Source organism: Haemorhous mexicanus, chromosome 15 (assembly GCF_027477595.1).
Source record: "Haemorhous mexicanus isolate bHaeMex1 chromosome 15, bHaeMex1.pri, whole genome shotgun sequence".
Lineage (NCBI taxonomy): Eukaryota > Metazoa > Chordata > Aves > Passeriformes > Fringillidae > Haemorhous > Haemorhous mexicanus.
In genome coordinates, this window is record NC_082355.1 from 5,401,218 (window position 1) to 5,423,564 (window position 22,347).

At 46.8% G+C, this 22,347-nt stretch overlaps 2 protein-coding genes across 9 annotated transcripts in view; one reads left to right on the top strand and one right to left on the bottom strand.

Annotated features, from left to right (window-relative positions):
- The first annotated feature begins 198 nt into the window (after window positions 1–198).
- FAXDC2 (fatty acid hydroxylase domain containing 2) lies at window positions 199–15,423 on the top strand. Of its 5 annotated transcripts, none has more exons than XM_059860446.1 (11): window positions 199–376; window positions 3,881–4,000; window positions 6,770–6,838; window positions 7,979–8,026; window positions 10,285–10,376; window positions 10,477–10,574; window positions 11,281–11,402; window positions 11,712–11,917; window positions 12,823–12,928; window positions 13,949–14,115; window positions 15,056–15,423. In XM_059860446.1, the coding sequence occupies exons 4-11, from the start codon at window positions 7,979–7,981 to the stop codon at window positions 15,210–15,212; spliced, it is 996 nt and encodes a 331-aa protein (XP_059716429.1). In that variant the 5' UTR covers window positions 199–376; window positions 3,881–4,000; window positions 6,770–6,838; the 3' UTR covers window positions 15,213–15,423. The 5 variants fall into 5 exon arrangements, with proteins under 5 accessions (XP_059716429.1, XP_059716430.1, XP_059716433.1 ...); XM_059860447.1 differs by having other exon boundaries at window positions 3,890–4,000; XM_059860450.1 differs by having other exon boundaries at window positions 3,896–4,000.
- Window positions 15,424–16,381: 958 nt separating this feature from the next.
- Window positions 16,382–22,347, bottom strand: part of LARP1 (La ribonucleoprotein 1, translational regulator) — a 45,851-nt gene continuing 39,885 nt past the window's right edge. For all 4 annotated transcript variants that reach the window (XM_059860445.1, XM_059860443.1, XM_059860442.1 and 1 more), the window contains one exon: window positions 16,382–21,910. In XM_059860445.1, coding sequence (XP_059716428.1) covers window positions 21,689–21,910 — 222 coding nt within the window. In that variant the 3' untranslated portion in view covers window positions 16,382–21,688. The remainder of the gene's footprint in view (window positions 21,911–22,347) is intronic.

Here is a 22,347-nt window from a genome sequence, read left to right on the forward strand (position 1 = left end):
TACGTTAGTGCGCGCGGCCGCGGTTCCCGTATTGCGCATGCGCCCAGCTCTGGCCGGCTTGCCTTTCTCCTCCTCCTACTTCTCCCCCCCTCCCCCTCTCCCCCCCCCCGCAGTGCAGCTAATGGGCTCGCCCGGGCTCCCCGCGCTGCAAACAGCGGGCGAGTCCAAACTCCTTGGAGGGGGGGAGAGGAGGGATGAGGGAGCTGGGTGCCTGCGCTCTTTGAGGGAAGCGTCGCCATAATACCCACCGGGGCTGGAGTGGGCTTCCAGCATGGGGAGCCGCCAGCACCCCGATCCTGTGGGACACGGGCTGCGCCGGGCCCTGGCTGAGCGTCCCCGAAAGAAGCAGCGGCCGCCCCTCCCTCACTAAGGGGAGGTGAGGTGGTCCCTGGGTCGGGGTTAGGTCCGAGCACCCCCCCCCCGGGCTCCTAGGCCAGGGCCGCGCAGGGTGGGAGCGGGATGAGGGTTTGGTTTCCAGGGGGGATTACCTAAAGCCTAGAGAGCAAACGCTGCTGTCCTGGCCCGCCTTGCTCCTACGCTGTAGTGCGTATCAAGCTCCTTAATGGAGCAAGTTCTGCTTCTTCCTGCAGGGGCTTAGAAGTCATTTAAGTTCCTACTACACCTGCCGACTTTTAGTCTGGCTTCTCCTGTTCCAGGAATGGAATTTAAGTTACGTTACCAACAGAAGGTTGTAGTTGGTAAAGCAGCTACTGCTTGTGTAACGGGGCTGTCAACGCTTGCTTTGCTGGCTGATGCTGATGGCAAATAGGCAATTCATTTGGAAGCTCGTCTACTAATTAAACTTAGATAGTATTTCCTTTATTTTAGACTGCCTTCCTTCTGGATGGGGTTGCATCTGTTGTAAAATGTGTATGTGCCTCTATAAATATATATGTTCTGGTACTGGATTATCTGCCCACCATATGGGAGTCTTTCCCTGAATCTTGTCTACTTGCCCAGCATTTTGATCAAAGTATCTGCAAAAGCAGATATTGGCATCTTTCACACGTCAGACACCATTCAGTGTCTCAGGTTTAATGTTCATGCCTCAGCAGAAATGTTGCCTTTAGAAAAGAAAAGGGTTTTTCAAGTGTTGCTGTGTTGAGTGACCTTGGTGCTGTCAGCATCTTAGGATATTCCCTTTATTGAGCATTATTTTGATTCAGAGTTTATCTTCAGGGATGAAAGAGAGTTACTGTTTTGCCTTAGCTCTGCAGTCTCTGGTGTCGTGCAATTTATGCAACATGCAATATGCTACACTGCCAGAGAGTAATCACCTTTCTTCTGTGGTCAGTTGAGTCTGGGGTTTTGTACAAGGAAATCTGTGTTATTAGCAGGTAAATTCAGCAGGCTGGATTACAGCACCCAGTAAATATAAGGTGAAATTTTTATTTCCCAAAAGAGTTCAGAGTCATTTTTCTTGCTCGTAAACCCAGTGCTTGGAAGGATGTTGAATCCAGGGTAAAAAAGAGGATGCATCTCCTCAGGCCACTGTAAATATCTGTGCCTTGGTACTGTAATAAAAATGTGTTGCAGGCAATAATCACCTGTGATAAATTACATTTGTAGTGTGTAAAAATTTATCTGTAAAACAAAGCTGTTCAAGGATGTTTGCAAGCACTGGTGGGAAGAGCTGGAGACACGTTTTGCTTGATGAGATGAGACTTTCTTTCAAACATGACATGGCTAATAAAGATTCAGAATAGCTGGAAGAGGCACCCTGCTCTTTAAGGAGTCCCATCATTTCTGGTTTTGGAGGTTACCAAGGTTGCCTCCAGCTCCAGCACTCCAAAGCAAGTCTTGAAGAGTCCTCACATCTGCACAGAAGTGTAGAGCTGCATTATAAGGTGGAATAAAGGTATTTAACTCAACGTTTTCACACTGGGCAGCTTGAGCTGCATGTCCTGTTGTGCCTTTTCTTTAGAGCTTACAGCACCACAAGAAAACTTTCTTGTGGGAATCCTGAAAGGTGAATTCATCATTCTGTTGTTCCACAGGTGCTCCCCAAGCAGCCACTGCAGTGCTAGGTGGTGGCACACATGCTGTGGCAGAGGGTGAGAAATCTGGTTCAGAATGCAGGGAATTAGGCAGGGGGTGATGTGTGCCAAGTTCAGATTCCTCTTCAGCCTTAGAGGAACTATCAGTATGGGCTTGTCCAGTCCCCTGAAAGATAATTCATAGATTTTTCCCCTGATGTTCCTATCAAACAGTGAAACAACCAGTTCCTATTACAAAAACTGTGGGGAGTGAACAAAGTTGTATTATGAAGTGTCTGATCAAAAATCTTTTTTGCTGAGAAGAAATCAGACTTCTTGCATGGCTCAGCAAAGATTGCAGCAGCATTGGAGTGTCTGTGGTGGAGACATTAGCACAGGGCAGCCAGCAGGCAGAAGCAGCTGTTTGATTAGTGACAACCTAGGCTAGGCACAAAATTGCAGCAGAAGATAAATGGCATTTACAACCCTATGACTAATGTGCTGAGCTGTCCCTATGGGTATGAATATTTCAGAGATCACCCGTGTTGGAATTGAGCAGTGGTTCAAGAGGAACACTGAGGTCTGAAATTCACTCTTATTACCTGCTATTGGCTGTTGGATGAACAGCCCTCCCCCTGCAAGCTCAAATCCAAAGATCAGCTGAGGACATTATCCTTATGGCACCCCTCTCTTGAGATGCTCATTTCCACTTCCTCCTCTGCACGTGAATAGTTTGAAGGAATCACATTCCTCTCCATTGAGCCTGCTCTATGTGATAAATACCAATTAGTAGCAACAGCTAAAAATTACAACTTCTGTCCCTACCAGGGAATAGTTGGAATTAGGGAAGAGAAAGTGAGGATGGAAACACTAACAGTGTTCAACTGCAGAGCTCTCTGCAGTTCCAGCTCTGCTGGCATGAGGTGTTTTTGAGAAAGAGCATGTGTTGCTTCACCTGTGAAGGGCAAACAAGGCTAACTGTGAGGCAGAGGTGATATTCCCTGTTTTTCCTCCTGTGGAAAAATAGATCTGGAAAGTTAGGATAGTAACACCCTCAGTTCCCAGAGCTCTGTTGGTAACAGGGCACTATGGGCTAAGTAACAGATTGGGGCCACATTTGCATAAGAAAGATCGATGCTGCTGTAAATTACATCTTGCTCTCTGCAATACCATAATTACACACTTTATAGTCTGTAAACATCATGTTTAAAGACAACTGAGCCCAAGCACATGCTAACCTATGTGTGTCTTCACTTTACCCATGCAAGCAAAGCCTCTTACTGGTTGAGGGCACTGTGTGGCAACAGAGTTGGAGTAATTTTTAGGCTTAGTACAGCAGCATGAAAACTGGACTGCTGTTTTTTTGCCAAATTCCACAGTAACCCTTATTGCTTTTAACATAAACACCTTTGACCCATTCAGTTGCACTGGCAGTAGCTCTTTTGTGCTCCAACCATGAGTTAGTGAATTATAAAAACTGCTTGTCTTTAGGGTGTTGGTGACTTTTTTGTTCTCAGGTACAACGATGAAAAAACTTACAGAGATGCAGAGATGTATTCCACGTGCTTAACTGAGTAACAGCATGCACATACACACGAGGAACACTGCCAGCACTAACAGTGACATGGCACTGGCTTCACATGACTTGTCTGGGAGGGGACAGGCAGCTCCTGCTTGGAAACACACCCCCATTGCCCTTGCCTAAACCCTCATAAAGCTTTGACAGCAGTAATGAAAAGTGAGGAGTTGAACTCTGGGCTCTGAATAGACACAAAGGACTTCTAGGCTGCCATCAGCAGGTGGTGAGCAAAGAACTGGCAGCCAGAGTTCAAGGGTGCTTGAAAAGATACGATAGAGACTTTGAGGAAGTCATTAAAAAGTGTCTGTGTGAAGTCCATTGTCAGCTTTTCTAGGAACAGGGTTTCCCCTAAAACCGTGCAGTGCTTGGTAGGACATCAAACGCCACGGCTGGTCCTGTGTCTGTCCACACAGAGGGGCTGATATGCAACTGTTCAGGTGACCAGGTAAGTGGTCCTGTGTTCTTTGTTCTGTGTGTTCTGTACTTTCATGGATAGTCACAGCCTTTGTTCTCCCAGGAGCAGTTTTCCACTGTATGTGCTGTATAAAGGTTGATTTCAGTGAAGTAAGAGCTACACCAGAGGCTTCAGGAGGAAGGCACAAGGAATCCCAGGGAGCTGGGGTGGGCAGCCAGTCCATCACAGCAGATGGAGCTGTTCTGAGCTGTGCCTGCCATGCAGGTCTGGCTGGTGGCAGAAGGATGCAGTGCAGGGAAAGGGCACCTGTGCTGCCTCAGCTTGAGGCTGGTTGGGCACCAGAAGTGTGAGAACAGCAGGCATGGGGCATAAATAATAATTCACATGTTTAAAAAAATGTCGAAAATACAGCAGGATTTTTTTCAGATTCTACTCAGATTATAATGAGCATTTTAAAACATGTCTTAGACAAACTAGCTTTTTTCAGTACCAGAAGTGGAAAATTCAGTGAAAACAAGATCTATGACTTAATGAACAGTTTTGGGGCAAATGAAGCTATACATGGAAATTATAATATTAAAAAAAAATGTATTAGAATTCTTGTTTGGCTAGTGTATGTTTCCCCTTTAATTTCAAGAGACTGATTGGAAAAGTCACTGAAAACAAGATCTGTGACTTAATGAACACTTTTTGGGCAAATGAAGTTATACATGGAAATTATAATATTAAAAAAAATGTATTAGAGTTCTTGTTTGGCTTGTGTATGTTTCCCCTTTAATTTCAAGAGACTGATTGGAAAAGCAATTACTTTTACTCTAGGGTTGAGAATTTGCTTTGGATCAAATTTTGTGTTAACTAATTCAAAATAACTGGAAAGGAACTTTTTTTTTAAGCAGTACTAGTTTTAGCTGATATTTGGAAATAGCTGCAGGCAGCTGAGAGCTTCAGTGCTTGATTTGGGGCTGTGAAATATGCCAACATGAGAGCAGTGCCAAGCAGCTGAATGGCTTTTTTGTTTGCTGAAACAGCCATGGTTACATGAATAGTTTTTTAATGTATTTGGTGTATTCTGAATCAGGAGAGACATTACACAATAAAAAAAGAGTAGGTAATGAGATGTTGGGGAAAACCTACTCTATCCAAATTTTCTGGTTTAATGTAAATAATGTAGAATTTTATCCTGAAAAGTGGCTTAATAAAGGCAGTGTTCTGAAACAGAGGGTAAGCAGATGTGGCAGCTCTGCTTTGAACTGGAAATCTTTGCCCAAGCCAGCCTTCTGTCATAAACTGATTATTTTAAAAAGTACTAGAAATGTGATTGTAATTTTAACTCTTTCCTAAATGCACAGAATATGTGACTCAGTCAAGTAATAGCTCCTTCTCCTAAAAACTCAAAGCAGAGTCACATTTTCTACAGTGCTCTGCTCTGGAGCTCTTCACGTGCAAAGGTGTCAGCAGGTTTGAGTCAGCACTGAGGATGGAGGAACCTCTGGAGCATCAGCCTTCCAGCTCAGTGAGGTTGCCCTTTCACATCTGCCTCTCCTGATCTAATGTTGTCTGCTACAAAGTCATCAGAGCAGAATAATCTCTTTAACCAGAGAAATCTATGGCCAGCACTATTTACTTTACTGTCCCAGCAGAATAATTGGATATTGCTCCTTTCAGCTCCCTACTGGGTGGTTGTAATGATAGGAATGTGCACAGCCTAAGAGCAAATAATAGGAGTTATAACCAAAAAATTCCAGGTGGAAAAAACTTACAGTGAAGGTTGTCAAATACTGGAACTGATTTCCCAGAGAAGTGGTGAAATCTCCCTCTGTGCAGACACTCAACTGTTCAAAGCTCTGAACAACCTGTTAAGAAAGCTGGAATGGAGCAAAGCCTCAAAGGAATGGATTATTCAAGCCTGACATATTTCAAGCTTTAGTAGTGTTTCCTTGGTGGCAGTGGGCATACCTGCCCTGAGAGGACCTGTGTGAGAAGATTGGCATGTAGTGGATATTAGGTAACATATGTGATTAGAAGGTCTTTTAAAAATTAAGATAAGATCAATTTCAATTTGGCCTGTGGCATGTTATTTATGCTGTTCTCTTCAGGCTAGCAGGTTATATTTTTGGTTGTTTCTTATGGGTATTCTTCATCAGATATATTAGAGTTCAACTGTATTTTATCAGTAAAGATGTGGCTGCCAAACAATATGTGAGAGGAAAAGACAATCCCACAGACTGGCTGTGGTAGCTCACAAAGTGCAGTAGTGAGGAGCTCTGTGTCTGGGGATGGTCAGGAAGCCCTGGGACACTGCAGGTTCCCCAACACATTCTCATTTTAAGCAATAGCTCCTTAGGGCACCTCTCATGCTACCTTTTAGGGCCAAGGGAGACAAAGTGAACTTGGATTTGGTTTCTTTATAAGACTGCTACCAAAATTCAGCGTTTCCCATAGGAGTACATCCAACTCTAGTGTTGAAATACAGGGTTGGGAGTTGGCCTCAGGGTTTCAAGTTTCAAATCCCTTTTTGCCTTATTTTTCTTTTTTCCTTCTCAGAACTGTCTAATATCAGTTTCTTCCACTAAAATGTGTGGTATGGTGGGCTGGCCTTGCTCTTTTGTGTCTGTGAGTAAGCAGGAAGGAGGGTGTCTAATTTTACTGTCTCATGCCCTTTGACCTGCATACTAATATGTAATGTAACAGAGCTGGGAACACCTGTAAATAAATAGAGTTGTATTTGTAAGAACATACCCAGAAGGCTATAATTTCAAATCTAAACCTCCTGACTAATACAGGATTTCTTTTGGACAGTTTATTCCTCCTTTCTGAAACACTGCAAGAAGAGTACTCCCAAGAGGCTTCCCTCCCTCCATCATCAAGGTAATAGAATATTATCTTCCTAATGAGTAATATTCCAACTGTTTGTACCCTAGACAAGAACGTTTGAACCTTCTCTGTGCTTGCCTTTGTACTTTAGGTAACAGTTTGCCTGTGATTGAATATTCTGCTGAGTAGGAAAAGCAAAATGGATTGTGTTCTGCAATCCTCAGTAATCTGGCTGTCATGTTGTTAGAAGTTGTGTGTTTGTTCTCAAAGACCATGTGAAACCAAGAAGATATTAAGGAATGTTTTGTTAACTTTTTCTTATTGTATTTGATGATAAGACTGCAGAAATATAAAAACAACTAGTCAGTAATCCCTAGGACAGCCAGAACATGGCCTGAAATATAGAACCCCTCATGGCCATGGCCAGCAGTGAAGCCCCAGCAGTTACTCAAACCTTGGGTTTGATTGGTTTGATTTATTTTTTAAATTTCTTTTAACAAAACCATCAACAAATGGTCAAGCCAGAGCCAATGCAGAGAGATTCATTATGAGGTGGTCACATGCCCATTTAGGACTTTAACTCCCTAAGTGACTATAGCAGGACTTGAAGCAAAGATTATTTTCTTACTTATCATGTTCTTAAACTGTAACTCAGAGTTTGAGTGAAGGCTGTGGGGCTCTATTGTGTTAACTCTCTGTGGGCCAAACTAATTTTGTTTTCGTCCCTGTTTGTTTAATTGCATGTTGTCATTATGGAAGAACATATGTATGTCCCACATTATCATTTCCTTACAGCCTGGGAAGGGCTGAAATAGCTACTGGGTGCTGCAGTGTATTCCCAGGCCAGATCAAAGGAGGAAGTCTTAGCACAACACACCAGTGACACAATCAAAAGCTTTGGTTTTGGCTGTTCTCCCATTTTTCCTTGTTACTCTTGCATCCCTGTTAATCTTCTGGGACACTACTAACTCAAGAAATAAGGGCATTTTTCTTCTCAAGAACTTAGCTTTGCTCCATGGCCAACACCCAAAGGATGGAGCAGGACAGGACGTGGCACAGAGAGTAAATATTTTACACTTTTAGCACTGAGCTGCAAGTGGAGGTGATTTGCTGTTGTCTGCATTGTCACTGCATCATATTCTGCTACTCTCCAGCTGGCCACAGTTCACTTACTTGGATTACCTTTTATTTCAGATGGAAACAGACTCTGGATATTCCTCCACAGCTGAGCTGCAGAAGCAGGTAAAGGGTCCAGCTCATCTTGAGGAAGCTCATGCAGGTGCTTTGGAAGGCTGAATGTGTTGAATCACCTTCTAAGAGAAGTGACAGACACATCCTCATTCCGAACATTTTTGCATAATTAGGAGCTCATCTCTTATCACTAAAGCAACACTTCCCCAGCATTTTTCCCTTTCAGTGGACTGCAGCTACAGCAGCAAGTGGGGAAGGACCTGTTATCTATCCTTGTGTTGCAAGAGCCCACCAGTCTCCCATAACCAGAAGCTGTGCCACCTCACTGGGCCTGGTCCTGCTAAACTCTTATGGCCAGCTGATGTGCCCCAGTCTCTTTACCTTGCCAGCAGCAACCCTGTTCTGCACTTAAGGAATTTGCCAACTTCTACAAGCACTTTAATAGCAAGAACTCAAGCAATCCATAAATTAGTTTGGAAACTATTGTGCTGTAGCTGTTGGCATGAGGAGAAACAGGGTATTAAGCACTTGGACTTGATGAACAAGATTTGTTTTATATGTAAACTTCTCTACTTCTACATCTCATGTAATTATAGTGTGTGGGATTCATGTAATCACTTCATCATATGCAATAAAAACACAGCCTCAAAACAAGACAGTTTCTAGCCAAAGGGCTCTTAAAATTGCTGAAGTGCTGAGCTCTAGCTCCTCTCTGTCCTGTCTCAAAGCAGGATATGCACAGTGTCTGTGAGTATTAGGAGTTACAAAGGTTTGAAACTCTTGAGCTGGAGGATATTAAAGCAACTGAAACCTTATTTGGGCTAATTGGAAATTCTGTCACTTGTAAGACAGAATTTTCATTTGGTATGCTCTTCAATCCCAGGAGAAAAAGGATTTCTAGGATATGAGTCTGTTAAAAAGCTCAAAGCTTTCTGTAACCTTTTTTGCCCTAAAGAATATGTAAGTGATGGTCCAGGGTCTAAAGATTAAGAAAGTCTTACATCAGCATACATGGCTCATAACATGGATGAAACTGGAATTATGAAACTGCTGAGAGAGCAGATCTCTGGTCCAGGATCCAGCAGGCACTGTCTGATGCTGGAGAAGAGGCTTTTGCCAGCCTGGCATTTGCACTTCAATACCCTCAGTGATAACAGTGGCAGCTGATTGCACTGCTCTCATATCAACCCATAGGGTTCACAAATATCAAACTGTAGGCAGGAGTCCTGTCAGTTCCTTCCTCCCTATCTGCTTTTTCGATTTAAAAAAAAAGGGAGGTGATAGGAGGAAAGGGTTGGTTGTTTTAATAGTGAATGTTTCAGTACTAAAGCAAAGTTCTGGGACAAATAAATATTGCTTATAAGTCCTGGGCCACATTTAATGTTCTGTAGCAGTTACAGAATCTAAAAGCCATGTAAAGAGGATTCCTTTATATTGCATTCCCCTAAAGCACCTGCATTTGGCATTTCTCAGAGCTGCCTCTCTTGTCTGTCCTCTCTGACAGGAGGTGAGCAGGACTGCAGCTATGAATCACACTGTTTTCACTCCAGTGTTTGTACAGCACAACACCACAGTTAAAAAACAGGAAGGACAAAGCAATGAAGAAGACAATAGCTGGTTATTACACTATTGCATTGATTTTTTAAAAAACATTTACCTTGCAGAAAAATGTAATTCATATTCACTCACAAAAACCAAATTAATTGCAGTCCAGAACCAATTCCAACTTGTACTATCTAAAAGACAGATTGTTAATTATAAATTTGTTGTATATAAACAACTTTGTTTCAAATATTTAAATAATCAAATATATTGAATACTGCTTTTTGAATTTACTTATTCCTGTTAACCAGGTCATCTGAGCACAGCAGTCCTTGACTGCTGTGGGGAAAAAACACTGTATCCTGGGAAGGAGAAAATACTGAGGAAGGGAGGTGATGAGATGGAGCACCATTCCTTATTGCTGGTGTTCCTTTCCCACTGCTCTGAGTTATCCAGAAGCCCCTGGAGCTATAGCCCTCCAGGTACTGAGCAACATGCCAAATAAAAACAAAGAGGGAAAAAAATCAGTGGTCCTTTCTCTCCCTTTGGTTATACCAAAGAAATTCCACATCAGTCATGCACCAGATCTCTGTAAGCATGACAGATGGATGATTATAAACAATATCCCACAACAACTTTGTTATTGTGTTCTTAAGTGTGTGTGTGAAGCAAAACAGGTCATCACAGGACTGCCTTCATCATTTCAAATACCAAAAATACCATGGCAGGACACAGCCGCACGTGCTCACTCTTGTTGCTTCTCACAGGGAAAGAAGCTCTCAGATGCCTTGAGGATCAGTGCCTATGTCTTCAGTACAGGCCTGCTCATGTTCACTGCCCTGGTGAACATTTCTTCTTGGTAAGAATGTTCAAACAAAGCAGCTTGAGGAGAAACCTTTCTGTGGAGAGGGGGAAAAGTGGATGAATAGATGGGCAACCAAGCACTGTTATTCCCACAGGTTTATGCAGAAAATAACTTTAGGCAATTTCTGGCAAACAGCATGGTTGGAGTTCTACGACCATATGGAAGGAGATGAGTGGACAATCTTCCTTGTTGGTGAGTTTTAACAATGCTTCTCAGGAGAAATCATCCATGTATTACATATTAAAGGGAGACATGGACAAGCTTCCCAAACTCACTAATCCTCCCACTGACAAGCACTGGCTTAGAAGGTACCCACAGGTGATGTGGTGCAGCTGTTCTGCTTTTGGCTGGGGTCACCATCAGGGTCCTGTACAGATTAAAAATCTGATCTTTTTTGCTGCTACTGAAGTGGCTTCCCTGTGAAAACGCTTTGCTCCTGTGAGAACTGAATGACTTAGTAGAACGAATTACTAAAAATGTAAGTAAATTTAGTGAATTCTACTCTTGCTGTAGTACCTACAAAACTCTTCTGTGATTAGCAGCTGATTAGAACTGGTAGGGACCTTGCAAGGTTCTAGAGATCAACCTTATCCTACTTGGATTTAAAAGCAACAGAGGCCTCCCACCCACCTAGAAAAGCCTTTTCTTAGCTTCAGTTAGGTCAAGTTTCAATCTCTGAGACATTTGTCTGCTCCAACCTCCTTCCCATTCTTTGATCTTACCTGGATGTCAGAATTTACCAATATTCCATTTTAAAGCATCTTTGGGCAGGGGGTACACCCTTGGCACATCTGGGTTCTAGCAAGGTCCTCTGGGTACTGTGCCAGTGTATTTTGTTTCTGATTTAGCCATCATTCCCAATTAATTCACACGTCTCTGCCCTTTCCTCACGCCACAGGGGCTGCACTGGTGCCTGCACTTGCTTTCTGGGGCTTCAATGGAATCCTTCTGGTGGCTGATATAACAGGAAAGCCAACTTTCATTACTCGCTATCGCATTCAGCTGGGCAAGAATGATCCTGTAAGTACTTCTCACTCTGCCTTTCCTGCTGGCTAAACACTTCCTGCAGTCTCTTAGGCCAGGAATGGGGAGAAGAACCTGTTATGCTTTTCTCTTGCAACCAGGTAGGATTCCAGGGGGATCAAGTCAAGTCTTGTATACCCACTGTAGGGAGGAAGGCAGATCCTGTTATGAGGCTACTGATCAGATCTGCATTGACTGCTTGTTAAAGAGCTGATCCCAAAACTAACTGCCTACAAAGCTTTTCATCCTTCTAACTAAAACTACATTGCTTCTTTCTTAGTCTCAAGTCCTGACTTCTCTTTTCAGGTGGACAGAAAGAAACTGTGGAAAGCCATCTACACAGCGCTGGGTAATCAGTTCTTTGTCTCCTTTCCCATGCTTGTGCCCATGTTCTACATCATGAAATGGTGGGAAAACACCTTCAGCAAGGAATTACCAACCTTCCAATGGTTTCTTGTGGAGCTAAGCATTTTTACTATAGTTGAGGAAATTCTCTTCTATTATACACACAGGTGAGCTGAGCACAGGAACAGGTGCTTGATTTTCTTCCATGCCTTTGAGTTTATACTCATACCCTACAACAGCAATAATCCTCATCACTCTGTTCCACCAATCTTGTATGTATATGGAAAATCTTACAGGTCCTGAAATCCACCCTCACAATGTGAGGCCTTGGTGCTGCCAGTAACTGTAGTAAACAAAAATGGGTAGAATTTTAAAGGTGGAACAGCTTAAAAGCTAAGGAAGAAACAAAACAGGCAGTTTTTCACAGAAGCTGTAACCCAGCATTCTTTGAAAAGAACAAGACTGACTATCCTGAAAGACAAAAATCTCAAGGGTCAGTGACTGATCTCTGTTCCCTTGTACAGCACCTACAAATTAGGGCCTGACTTCCAACACTGCAGGATTTCCAAACACTGACACCAACATTAGAGGACAGAACTAAAGGAAGGAAGACAAAAGAAGCAGAAGGAAGCACAGTATTCTCAGAAATCTGTAGGTTTCCCTTTAGGACAAATGCACCCAAAAAATGTAAATGCAGGTTTTTTACCAAGGACCCATGGAACTGAAAATTCTGATTCTTTGACATTTGCCAGTAGAAAAAGTCAAAACAGTGAAAACATAAAGTGAGTCTTCCCCTAATAGTTCTCCTAGGTTTGAGTAAATAAGTAATTCAGGGACTTTGATTTATGGGATTTATCTGGCCTGAGTTTATCATAAGCCAGTGGACACATTAATTAAACAAGGGCTCAATACAAAGAGAGCAAAGGAAGCAAGGAATCCTACACTCTTATTGCCAGCTACTCTGAAATCTTTATGTTAGAGGAGACACAAGCAAGTCCCCTGCAGAAATTCTGTATTCTGTTACTCCTTTTTTGCAGAGCTCAAACCCTGCCTTTCTGTTTACTCTGCCTAGGCTGGTTCACCACCCAGTGCTGTATAAGCACATTCACAAGAAGCACCACGAGTGGACAGCCCCCATTGGTGTGGTCTCCATTTATGCTCACCCTATAGAGCACATAGTAAGTGGATTCTCCCATGGTCACCCTCCAGTTGCTGTGTGGAGTGTGATTTCCATGGCATGAGGTGGAGTGGTAAGAGAAGAGAATTTGCCCTTAGAGGCTTCTTCCTTAGGAAGAGGAAGCTGAGCTGCATTGCCAAGAAGCTTGGCTCTAGGAGGGTTGCAGGACTTGTTTATACTTGACTCCAGCAGCTTTCAGAGCATAGATCCAAGGGCCTCCAGTAGATAAAGAAATGACTGGACGGGGCTTCCCATGAGCCCCAAGAGGACTGGGAGTGCTTTCAACAAGAGATACGACAGCCTGAGTGATTGTGTGGATTTGGAAATTTGTCAGGATTTTTGTGGTGGTTGCTAGCATCAGTGTTTGCAAGGAGTGTATGCCAGCACCCCTCCAGCTGAGACTTCTCAGGAAAACACATCCCACCTTCAAATATCCCACTTAAAAATTAAATCTCCTGTTGCTAATAGTCCTGGGCTGCTCTGAGGGTCTCCCCAGCTGACAGTCTTTGGACAGCATAATGACTGAGGAGCCCAGCTGAGCTGTGCTGGTGCATGCAGCTGGGTCTGGGCAGCCAGAGCCATTTGTGCCACGGGCAGAACACAGTGAAGAGCTGCAGCAGGGTTTGTCACATTGCTGGGTGTGTCTGCAGGCCATGCCCCTTCACAGTGAGGTTTCCCGAGGGCAGATTCAGCATTATTCCAAGGTGAAGCTGAAATTCACACCTCAGACTCCAGGGTGATTTACTGGAATCATGCTGTACTCACCCAGGGTTTGGAGTCATGTCTAACTTCTGCTGCAGACTTATGGAGTTTGGGCTATGACAATGGTTTGCAGTAGTAGAATTCTCTTATCTCCATTATTACTTTTTGGATGATTATGTAACTTTAGTAAGGTGTTTGCAGAGAGATCTTCCCTTTACACTGTTTGCACAAAACAAACCAGTGTGATGGATCACCAGCTCCTCGAGGACAGTCTGCCTGTAGTGGACCCATTAATGAGGTACTTTCTTCTTATTTCCAGGTCTCCAACACTCTGCCTGTCATGATTGGCCCGATGATCATGGGATCTCATATTGTTTCAGTCTCAGCATGGTTCTCCATTGCTCTTGTAACAACAAGCATTTCTCACTGTGGCTACCACCTGCCCCTCCTGCCATCTCCAGAGTTCCACGACTTCCACCACCTCAAGTATGTCTGCACACTGCTCAGCTTTCCATTCTCCTGCCTCTCTGCTGGCACCACAGGCAGGGAAAGCTCCTTTCTGAGGGTCAAGTGGGCTTGCCTGACTCATGCATCAGCAGAACAGCTCTCCAGTTCACCTGAGAGCAAGCTGAGTGCTGCCAGTCCTTAGAGCAGTTAAACTGGGATTTCAAGGCATTCCAGCTCTGTTAAGGACAGTTCTCTGCAAGGTTCTTCCTTGAAGTTCAGAATACACTTTATGTCATCTAAAGACAGAGCCAGGGCAAGTCACACAGGTAAAATAAGCGAGCCTGCCTGTCTGTCCCTCTCCCATGCACTGGGATCAGTAACACTGATCAGATTACACTTTGCCCAGACCATCACCATTAACCCTTCCTGACAGAGATTCTCAGCCTCCTGTGCTGGACAGAGAGCAGTTGCAGCAGACTGTTCAAGGATACGAACCCGAGCAGTGGAAAAACATTCCCATCTCTCCAGTGTGCACTATATTCTGACATGCTGCCCAGAAATGTCTGCCCTGCTGCAGAACCAGCCCAGGGATCAGTCACCACGTGCCAGGACAGGGATCCCTGCAGAGCTGAGACACTGGGTGGAACAGCTGTGCCAGCTGGAGCACATCTGCTCCACATCCCAGGACAGCCAGGTCTTGAGAGCACGTGGGGCATGGAAACGTGGGTGTCCAGTGGTCCCACAGCTCTGAGCTGCCCAGGAGAAACAGCTGCTGCTCAGTGCCACCATTTCTGGGCAGTGATGGCACCAGAGAGGAACTGCACAAGGTTCACCCAGGCTTTGACAGAGCTGCCAGGGAGACTGGTGCAGGGGCAGAAATCCCATGGACAGATTATCAGGACTCAGAAAGGAATGGAAAGAGGAAGGGCAAGGTAACCTCAGTAACTTCCAGTGATGTTTATCTGTGTTTGGTTCTCAGGTTCAACCAGTGCTATGGTGTGCTGGGAGTGCTGGATTTTCTGCATGGCACGGACAAAATGTTCAGACAGACCAAAGCCTTTGAGAGACACAAGGTCCTGCTCAGCCTCACACCACTCTCTGAAAGCATCCCAGAGCCACCCAAGAAAGAGGAGTGAAACAGCCCAGCAGCTCTTGGCCAGCCTGGTGATGACCAGAGTGAGAGACAATGATTTATGCCAAATAGTATTTTAATCAGGAAACAAATTCTTGGCCACACATAACAGATCATGAAGCTGAAGTTAAATATGCTGCTTTGAAACGACTGCACTTTTGCTGCCATTGTTTTCTATATAAGACACTTATAAAAAAACCTGCTCTAGAAATTTATTTTTAAAATTTAATGGTTTATCTGTTACTTGCACTGGCTCTTAGATCCACCTGCCTGTTTATGAGCCAGGTGTCTTCTGGGCCACATGGCTCAGGGTTCTCATTATTAAGGTTTTAGCATCAGACTCCACATGTGATGATTTGGCCTCTTGTTGGCACTCACTCTATTAGAAACATTAACATCATTCCATCTATTTGTAATTAACACAAGCTTTTGTGACTCAGAGCACCTGGGACACAGGACACAACCCCATGGACACTCACTGGGGCCACAGCTTTAGAAACACTTCCCTGCACATGCAGCAAGGGCCTGACTTGCTGTGAGCAGTTGTTATGCACGGGAGACGAGGACAGGGCTGAACTGGGGCTGCCACAGCCTCATCACTGCTCCACAGACAGCTGCACACAAAGGGAGTTTCCCTTGTGGGACATGGAAGAAGAGCTGGGAGCTGATGTGGTTCATGGCATCGCCTCCTCCTGCTGAGCCTCCCCTCATTCTGAGACACGACCAAAATTCTGATAAATTCCAGAGATTTTCCACGGAAAGCAGAGTCCCTGCTGTCCTGAGCTGTGTGGAGATTAAGGAACCCCTCTAAGAAAGGGCCCAAGAAAGCAGCCCCCAGAACAATATGCACATTCCCAAGTACCCACAGACCATCCAAGACATACTGTGAATTCTCTCAAGGATCTTCCTAAGACTCAGTCCTGCCTGGGAGGCCTGGAACAAACACATCACATTGCTCCCCAGTGCTGGAGCAGCCCCTCCAGGAACAGGCACACAGGGTTGATCTGTGCTGCACTGACCATTGGTCAGCCCATTGGCCCACAGCCCTACCTGTGGAACCAAAGCCACTTCCCCTGCTCCTCTCTACAACTGCACCAGGATGAACCCAGCCCAGTTACCTCCCCACAGTTGCAGGGGAGGGCAAGTCAGCAGGACAGAAAACCCAGGCACCACTGTCTTTTGAACTTTTTATTTTTATACATTTTTTTTGTATTAAAAAGGAAAAAGCATAATTACCACAAATTACAAAGGACTAAAGCATTACTAGAATAATGAATCACATCAGCCTAGAAAGCAGATACTCTGAATAATATTAATGTTATAATACAAGCTCTCATTCAAGTATTTTACATTTTTCTCTTTTCCTTTTATACGTGATGATGATCCTAGCACATGGGTCAAAGATTATGTACTATCGACAGAGATGGATCATGTACAGCAGGCCGTATTAACAAGATTTTCCTCCCAGGTGATACATGGTCTGTGATGAGTCATTTTAAGTTTGTCTCTACTATAAATGCAGCTGAAGAAGGTTGCACACACTCTCTAGTTTTGGGAAACAGAAGGCTAAGGTTGGACACATAGGGTTTGAGAAGGGCCAGCACATGGAACCATCACCCCTTTAGCTCCAGGCGAGCGAGCAGAAGGCTGCACTCGCTGGGATGCAGCTCAGTGGGTGTCTCTGAGCCACAGATCCAAAGGTTTCCAAGCCCAGTGGGACCAGGACAGGCTGAGGGGGGAAGATGGGGAGCAGGGCTGTACCAGGGAGGCTTGAGGGACCAAGTGGTGCCAAGCACCCCCCTCCCAACAAGGGGCACCACTGGCACAAGCCACCCTGGTGCAGGGCTGACCCTGGGGAGAGCAGGAGGACAGCGTGGGGAGCTGGAGGGAGCCCAGCACGCTCCACAGGGGCCAGCTGGCACCCAGGGCACCCCCTGCTCCTCTGGAGCTTCCCACCAAGGGGATGTGCTTGTCACAGATACATCGGTCCTATGTTCAAGTGTCTGCAGAAAGTGAAACTGTAAACTACTCCTGGAAATGCTGCCCTCCAGCCACCCCCTCCACACCACCGAGATGAATGTTTGCTTAGAAAAAGAAAAATGAAAAACTCTTTTATCTGTTACCTGTATTGGAATCTTTAAAAAAAGTCAGTGAGGCATTTAACATCAATTGTAACAACTCTCTCAGGAAGAGCCCAGCATCCATTTCAAACAGTGACAAGTGACATAACCAGCCTCAGAGACAGGAGACAATAAGCATTGCAAACACAGCTTGCTACATTTACAGTTTTCCTTTTTTTTTTTTTTTTTTTCCTTTTGATAAAATAACTGGGAAGGCATGAACAGCTAGAAGGCCCCCTCTCCACTGCCACGTGGAACGTGGCAGGACACTGAGGTTAAACACATCAGTTTGTTACAGTACAACAATCAGTCCCCATCAGGTGTCAAAACTCAGGGACCCCACGGGCTACAGTGAGAAGGTGCCATCAGAGGTGCCAGGGGGGCAGCAGAAGAGATGGACAGGGCAAAACCAGAGCAGCAGCATCATTACTTTTTAATTTCTTTTTCCCCCCAAATGAGCACAGCAAAGCAACAAAGCCTCCTCAAAAACACACCTTCCACCTCCACTCTGAGTCCACACCACAGCTCTGTACCTGCTGCAGCCACATTCAGACAAGTTAACCTCGGCAAGGAGGAACTCCTGAGAAGAGGGGCAGGATGAGGAAGGCTCCCCTGACTCAGCCTCCCTCAGCCTTTCCAGAAGCAGCTGGGGCTCCCCCCAGGCTCCTCCAGTGGCTGGACAGCAGCACCATGCAGCTCTCGTGAGCTGTGGGACAATCAGCACTCACAGGAGCACGTGTGCAACCACTCAGTCCTCTAAAATTCAAAAAAGCACAACGTGGTGGAGGGGAGGCATTCAAACTAAGAACAAGACCTAACTCTCTCCTCTGCAGAAGGGCAAGAGCTTCCTCAAATGCAAACCACCTGTGAACAGCTGTCCCTTTACCCAGTGGGGACATGAGCCTTGCTGTGGCCACTTGTGACCCAGCTGGGCACAGACCTGGCACCTGGGGAGCTCCGAGCCCTCTGCCAGCCCCCACCCTGGCACGGAGCAGGAGGGAACAGTTCTGTGCTCCCTTCCCTGCAGGAACACAGGGGTGAGCCAGCAGCAGCTGCCTTGGACTGTCACGTCCATCTTTGCTCTGTCCTGCCACTGCTGTCCCATGGACAGCAAAACAAGGCACATGGTCCACAAACCTGGAGGGCACTGGGACCACTGGGATTGCTCTTCTGACCCACCTTCCCCTGGGTGCACACACCAGTGTGACAAACCACTGACTTGGCAGAGGGGGAAGGGAAAACACTTCCATGCCAAGACAACATCCTCAGAATCAGAAAATAAAAATTATTTAAAATCAGTATTTTGGGAAATTCTCTGGGAAATGTCCTACCTCTTCTACAACCCAAGCAATTCCACAGTCTGCTCTACAAGCAACAACTCCATAGCAGCAGCTCATCCCTCCCCATTTCCTATGAATTTGTTGCTGAAACGCAGACAATTGGCTTCAAGAGAGCCACGCACACAAGCCAACAAAAGGAGCACAGACACAGCAGCAAGGATCACCTGTGGCACATCCAGACCTGCCTCCACTTGCAAACAACCAGCAACACATCTACTATGTCCTTGATCGACTCTCCAGCCTCCTCCCCAAATCTGGGACAAACCCACCTAAAAATGTAACCTCAGAGATCTGACTCCAGCTTACAAGAGGGGAAATGCAGAGATAACAGTCACGGCCACAGCACTGTACAAGTGTTACTTTTGCCCATCTTGCCTAGTTCCCTCCCCACAACCCCAGAGCACTGCTGCCATAACGGAGATCCATGGCCTTGGATGGGCTCGCCTGCTGCAGTCAGGCCTGTGAGTGGCACGAGCTGCAGGGTGACATGGCAGGGCTGGACGGACCAGGGCAGGATCACACCACCAGGAAACAGCCAAGAAGCAGCTCCCCAGCCTCTCAAACCCAGCTGTGCTTTCCATTCTAGCAGCAGTTCATGAAGCCACTCCACTCAGATCAGCCCACCTGCCCCCAGGAAGGAGCATCCTGGAGGCAGTGTCAGTTTGGGAAGGGATGGCCTCAGCCAGGGCCCCACAAGCACCCAGAGCCACTGCTGATGGACAGCCTGGCCGTGCTTCCCTTCTGGCTCCTGCTCTCACCCACCCACCCTGCAGCTGCACAGGGACAGCGCTGGAGAGATGATTGCTCCCAGCTATGAGACAGCTCTGGATCAAGTGGATCCCTTGGGAAAGCTGTTCAGTACCAGCTTGTGACTTGGGAAAAGGGCAACACGAGCTGCACCCTCAGAGTGGTGCATCCACACTGCACACAGGAGAACAGCTCTGGAGCTCAAAGGGATGGAGCCTGAGCCACAGCCAAGCCTGGTATCCCAGGGACACAGCAGAAGGAGCAGGGTGGCAGCAAAGCAAGTGGGTCTGGCTGGAAAGAACACAACTTTCCAGTGCTACCTCTGGAGATGCTCCAGAGGTAGCACTGGACACCTGCGAGATCTCGCGCCTGACACGCGCCCCTCACAAAGGGTCCAGCTCACAGCCAGGATCCACCTGGTGCTGGGTGTAAGGATGAATCAAGTAAATGCCACAGCAGCTCTGCAGTCACCCACTGCCTCAGCTGAGTAAGGAGCTACACGGTGTCATCTCAGCCCTTGGAAATGCACAGGGGCTGTGCCCTGAGTGGGAGACTCCATGCAGGCGCCTGCCACAACACACAAGGAAACCCAGGCGAGAGCTGTCCTGTGCCAGGCAGGGCTCCTGCTCACCCCTGCACAAGTCCCCCAGCAGCCCTGAGGCAGTGACTGCTGTGGGACAGCTTTCCCAGGGCTGCCTCACTCCCTGGCAGGTACAGCAGAAGCAGCCCTCGCCCACAGCCAGGAGCAGTGCCCCCAGCTGCTGTGACAATCTCCCTGCTCACTCCCCAACCACGCTGGAAGCACAGACAGGAGCAGAGGCACCTCCTGCCCAGGGAGGGCTGGGGATGTGAGCAAGGCCATGACAGAACAGTCGCTGTGGTGGGGACAAGGCTGCCACAGCACCGACCCAGCGGAGCAGAGTCCTGGATGTGACTGCCCTCAGCCCCTGCCCCGTGAGCCTCAGGCCCGGCAGGGAGGCTCTGTGATGGGGGAGGCATCCGAGCGAGCTGCGGGGTCAGAGGAAAGGCCGCAGGGAAGATCAGCTCGGCAGCAATGCCGTGAGGAGTCTCTGGGCCTGGGGGGAGCCAAGAGCCCAGTGCACCCCAGGGTGCAGGACGCCAACAAGCCTCCCCCGTCCAGCTCCACCATAAGGCAACTTTTTTTTTGTGTGTTTTTGGGGTTTTTTTTGTTTGTTTTTTTTTTCTTTTTTTTCTTCAGTAATATTTCCAAGGAAGAAAGCCAAGGGAGATGTGTCTTTTTTTAAAGAGTTTTTCTGTTGTTGTTTTAGAAGGGTGTGTGGGTTTTTTTTTTGTTCTTTTTTTTTTTTTTTTTTTTGTTATGTCATTTTTTCCAAGGGAAAAGGAAGAGAAAAGCTCCTTCAGCAAAGTCCTGTCTTTGCAAGTGATGGGCATTCCTGGGGCAGCGGGTGCACCGTCCACACAGGCTCGAGTCCAGGTGCCTGCCAGCCTCCCAACCAGCCATCCTCGCAGGAAGGAGTCAGAACAAGCCTATCCTCGGCAAAGGTCCTTTGGTTGACTTCCAAATTGTCCGTGACAGAAGGGAGAGGTGCACAGAGGGCGAGCCAGACCCTCGGGAAGGTGAAGACGTTGGGGAGAAGGGAGCAGGAGAACGAGGAGGGCGATGCTCCTGGGCAGAGAGAGAGGCCCCGCCGCATGGGGAACGAACGGGAGGCGCCAGCCGGGTCATGGAGGTCAGAGGCTCCGCAGCATCGGCACACGCTGTGGCTTCGGTCCCCCACTGGGGAACCTCGCTCCTCCGAGCTTCCTGAGCGGCTGCCCTGCCATCCCAGGGGGACACACAGGGGACTCGTTGGGGCCACACAGAGCAGACTTGTTTTGGTAAATCCAGACGAACTTCTAGCAATAATTTAAAACTTGATATATATATATATAATAATAAAAAAATCTCCCCTTTCCAACCCAGCCAGAACACATGTTTTTTTTTTGAAGAGACACTAAGACATGAGTGTGTGCACAGGAGGAGAGAGAAGGGAAAGGTTGGGTCTGCTGGGAGCGGGTCTGGCTCTGGTCAGGGTAGTAATAGCAAAATGGTGTTTTGGATGCAGATCGTCTTTGCTTTCCAGCCACAAGAGAAGAAAATCGTGTGCGTTGAAGTTTCTCCCAAGCAGCCTACTCCTGGGAACCCACCTTCCAGCTCCTTTCCTGTCCCACCCCCTCATGTCTGCCCTTCTCCAAGCCATTCCCCACCACCCCACCCCACCCCCCGGCAGGAAGCGGACGCTGCAGCCTCTCTACTTCCCCACTGTCTGCGACTCTGCAGCTGATGGGGCAGGGGATTGCTGGCTCAGGTTTTTGGCATCCTCTTGTGCAGGCTGGCTGGGTGAGGCGTGGGCTTGGCTGGATGGGCACTGGCTGACCGTTTTGCTGGAAGACTGGGATGGGTAGCGCTTCCTGCCATCTCCCCCTGACGTCGTAGGGTATCTCTTGTGTCCACCTTCCTCCCCCATGGGTGGCTGGAAGAGAAGCACCCCAGTATCAGCACAGTCTCTTCCAAATGCAGATCCTGATCCATCCTCTGGGATCAGGAAATAGCTTTCCTGCAAGCCTCCAACTGCAACTTCTCTCCCTGGCCCACACACATTCACCCCAAGCACTCAGCTTCCCTGTCCAAATTTCCAGCTGCCAGATTTGACAGAAAAACTGAATGACTTCCACAAACTGACCACAATGGTGACAACTTGCTCTTAGTCACCTGCTTCCCACATAGAGGCACAGTCCAGAAGTTTGGGAGCCAAAGCTCCACACAATGCTGGCTCTACTCAAACCATCAAAGCTCCCTTTCCTCACCAGGGAGCACAGGTTCACCCAGCTCTGTTATCCCACACTGAGTGGGTTTACCATATTCCAATCCCGCAGTTTGTTCCCGGCCTGGCTGCAATGACTGGGAGTG

Excerpts from the sequence above, each read along its gene's own strand:
- FAXDC2 (XM_059860446.1), top strand. The coding sequence starts at position 7,979 with ATGGAAACAGACTCTGGATATTCCTCCACAGCTGAGCTGCAGAAGCAG. Across the intron at positions 10,377-10,476 it reads CTGGTGAACATTTCTTCTTG|GTTTATGCAGAAAATAACTT; the intron begins GTAAGAATGTTC and ends TTATTCCCACAG. Across the intron at positions 11,403-11,711 it reads AGCTGGGCAAGAATGATCCT|GTGGACAGAAAGAAACTGTG; the intron begins GTAAGTACTTCT and ends TTCTCTTTTCAG.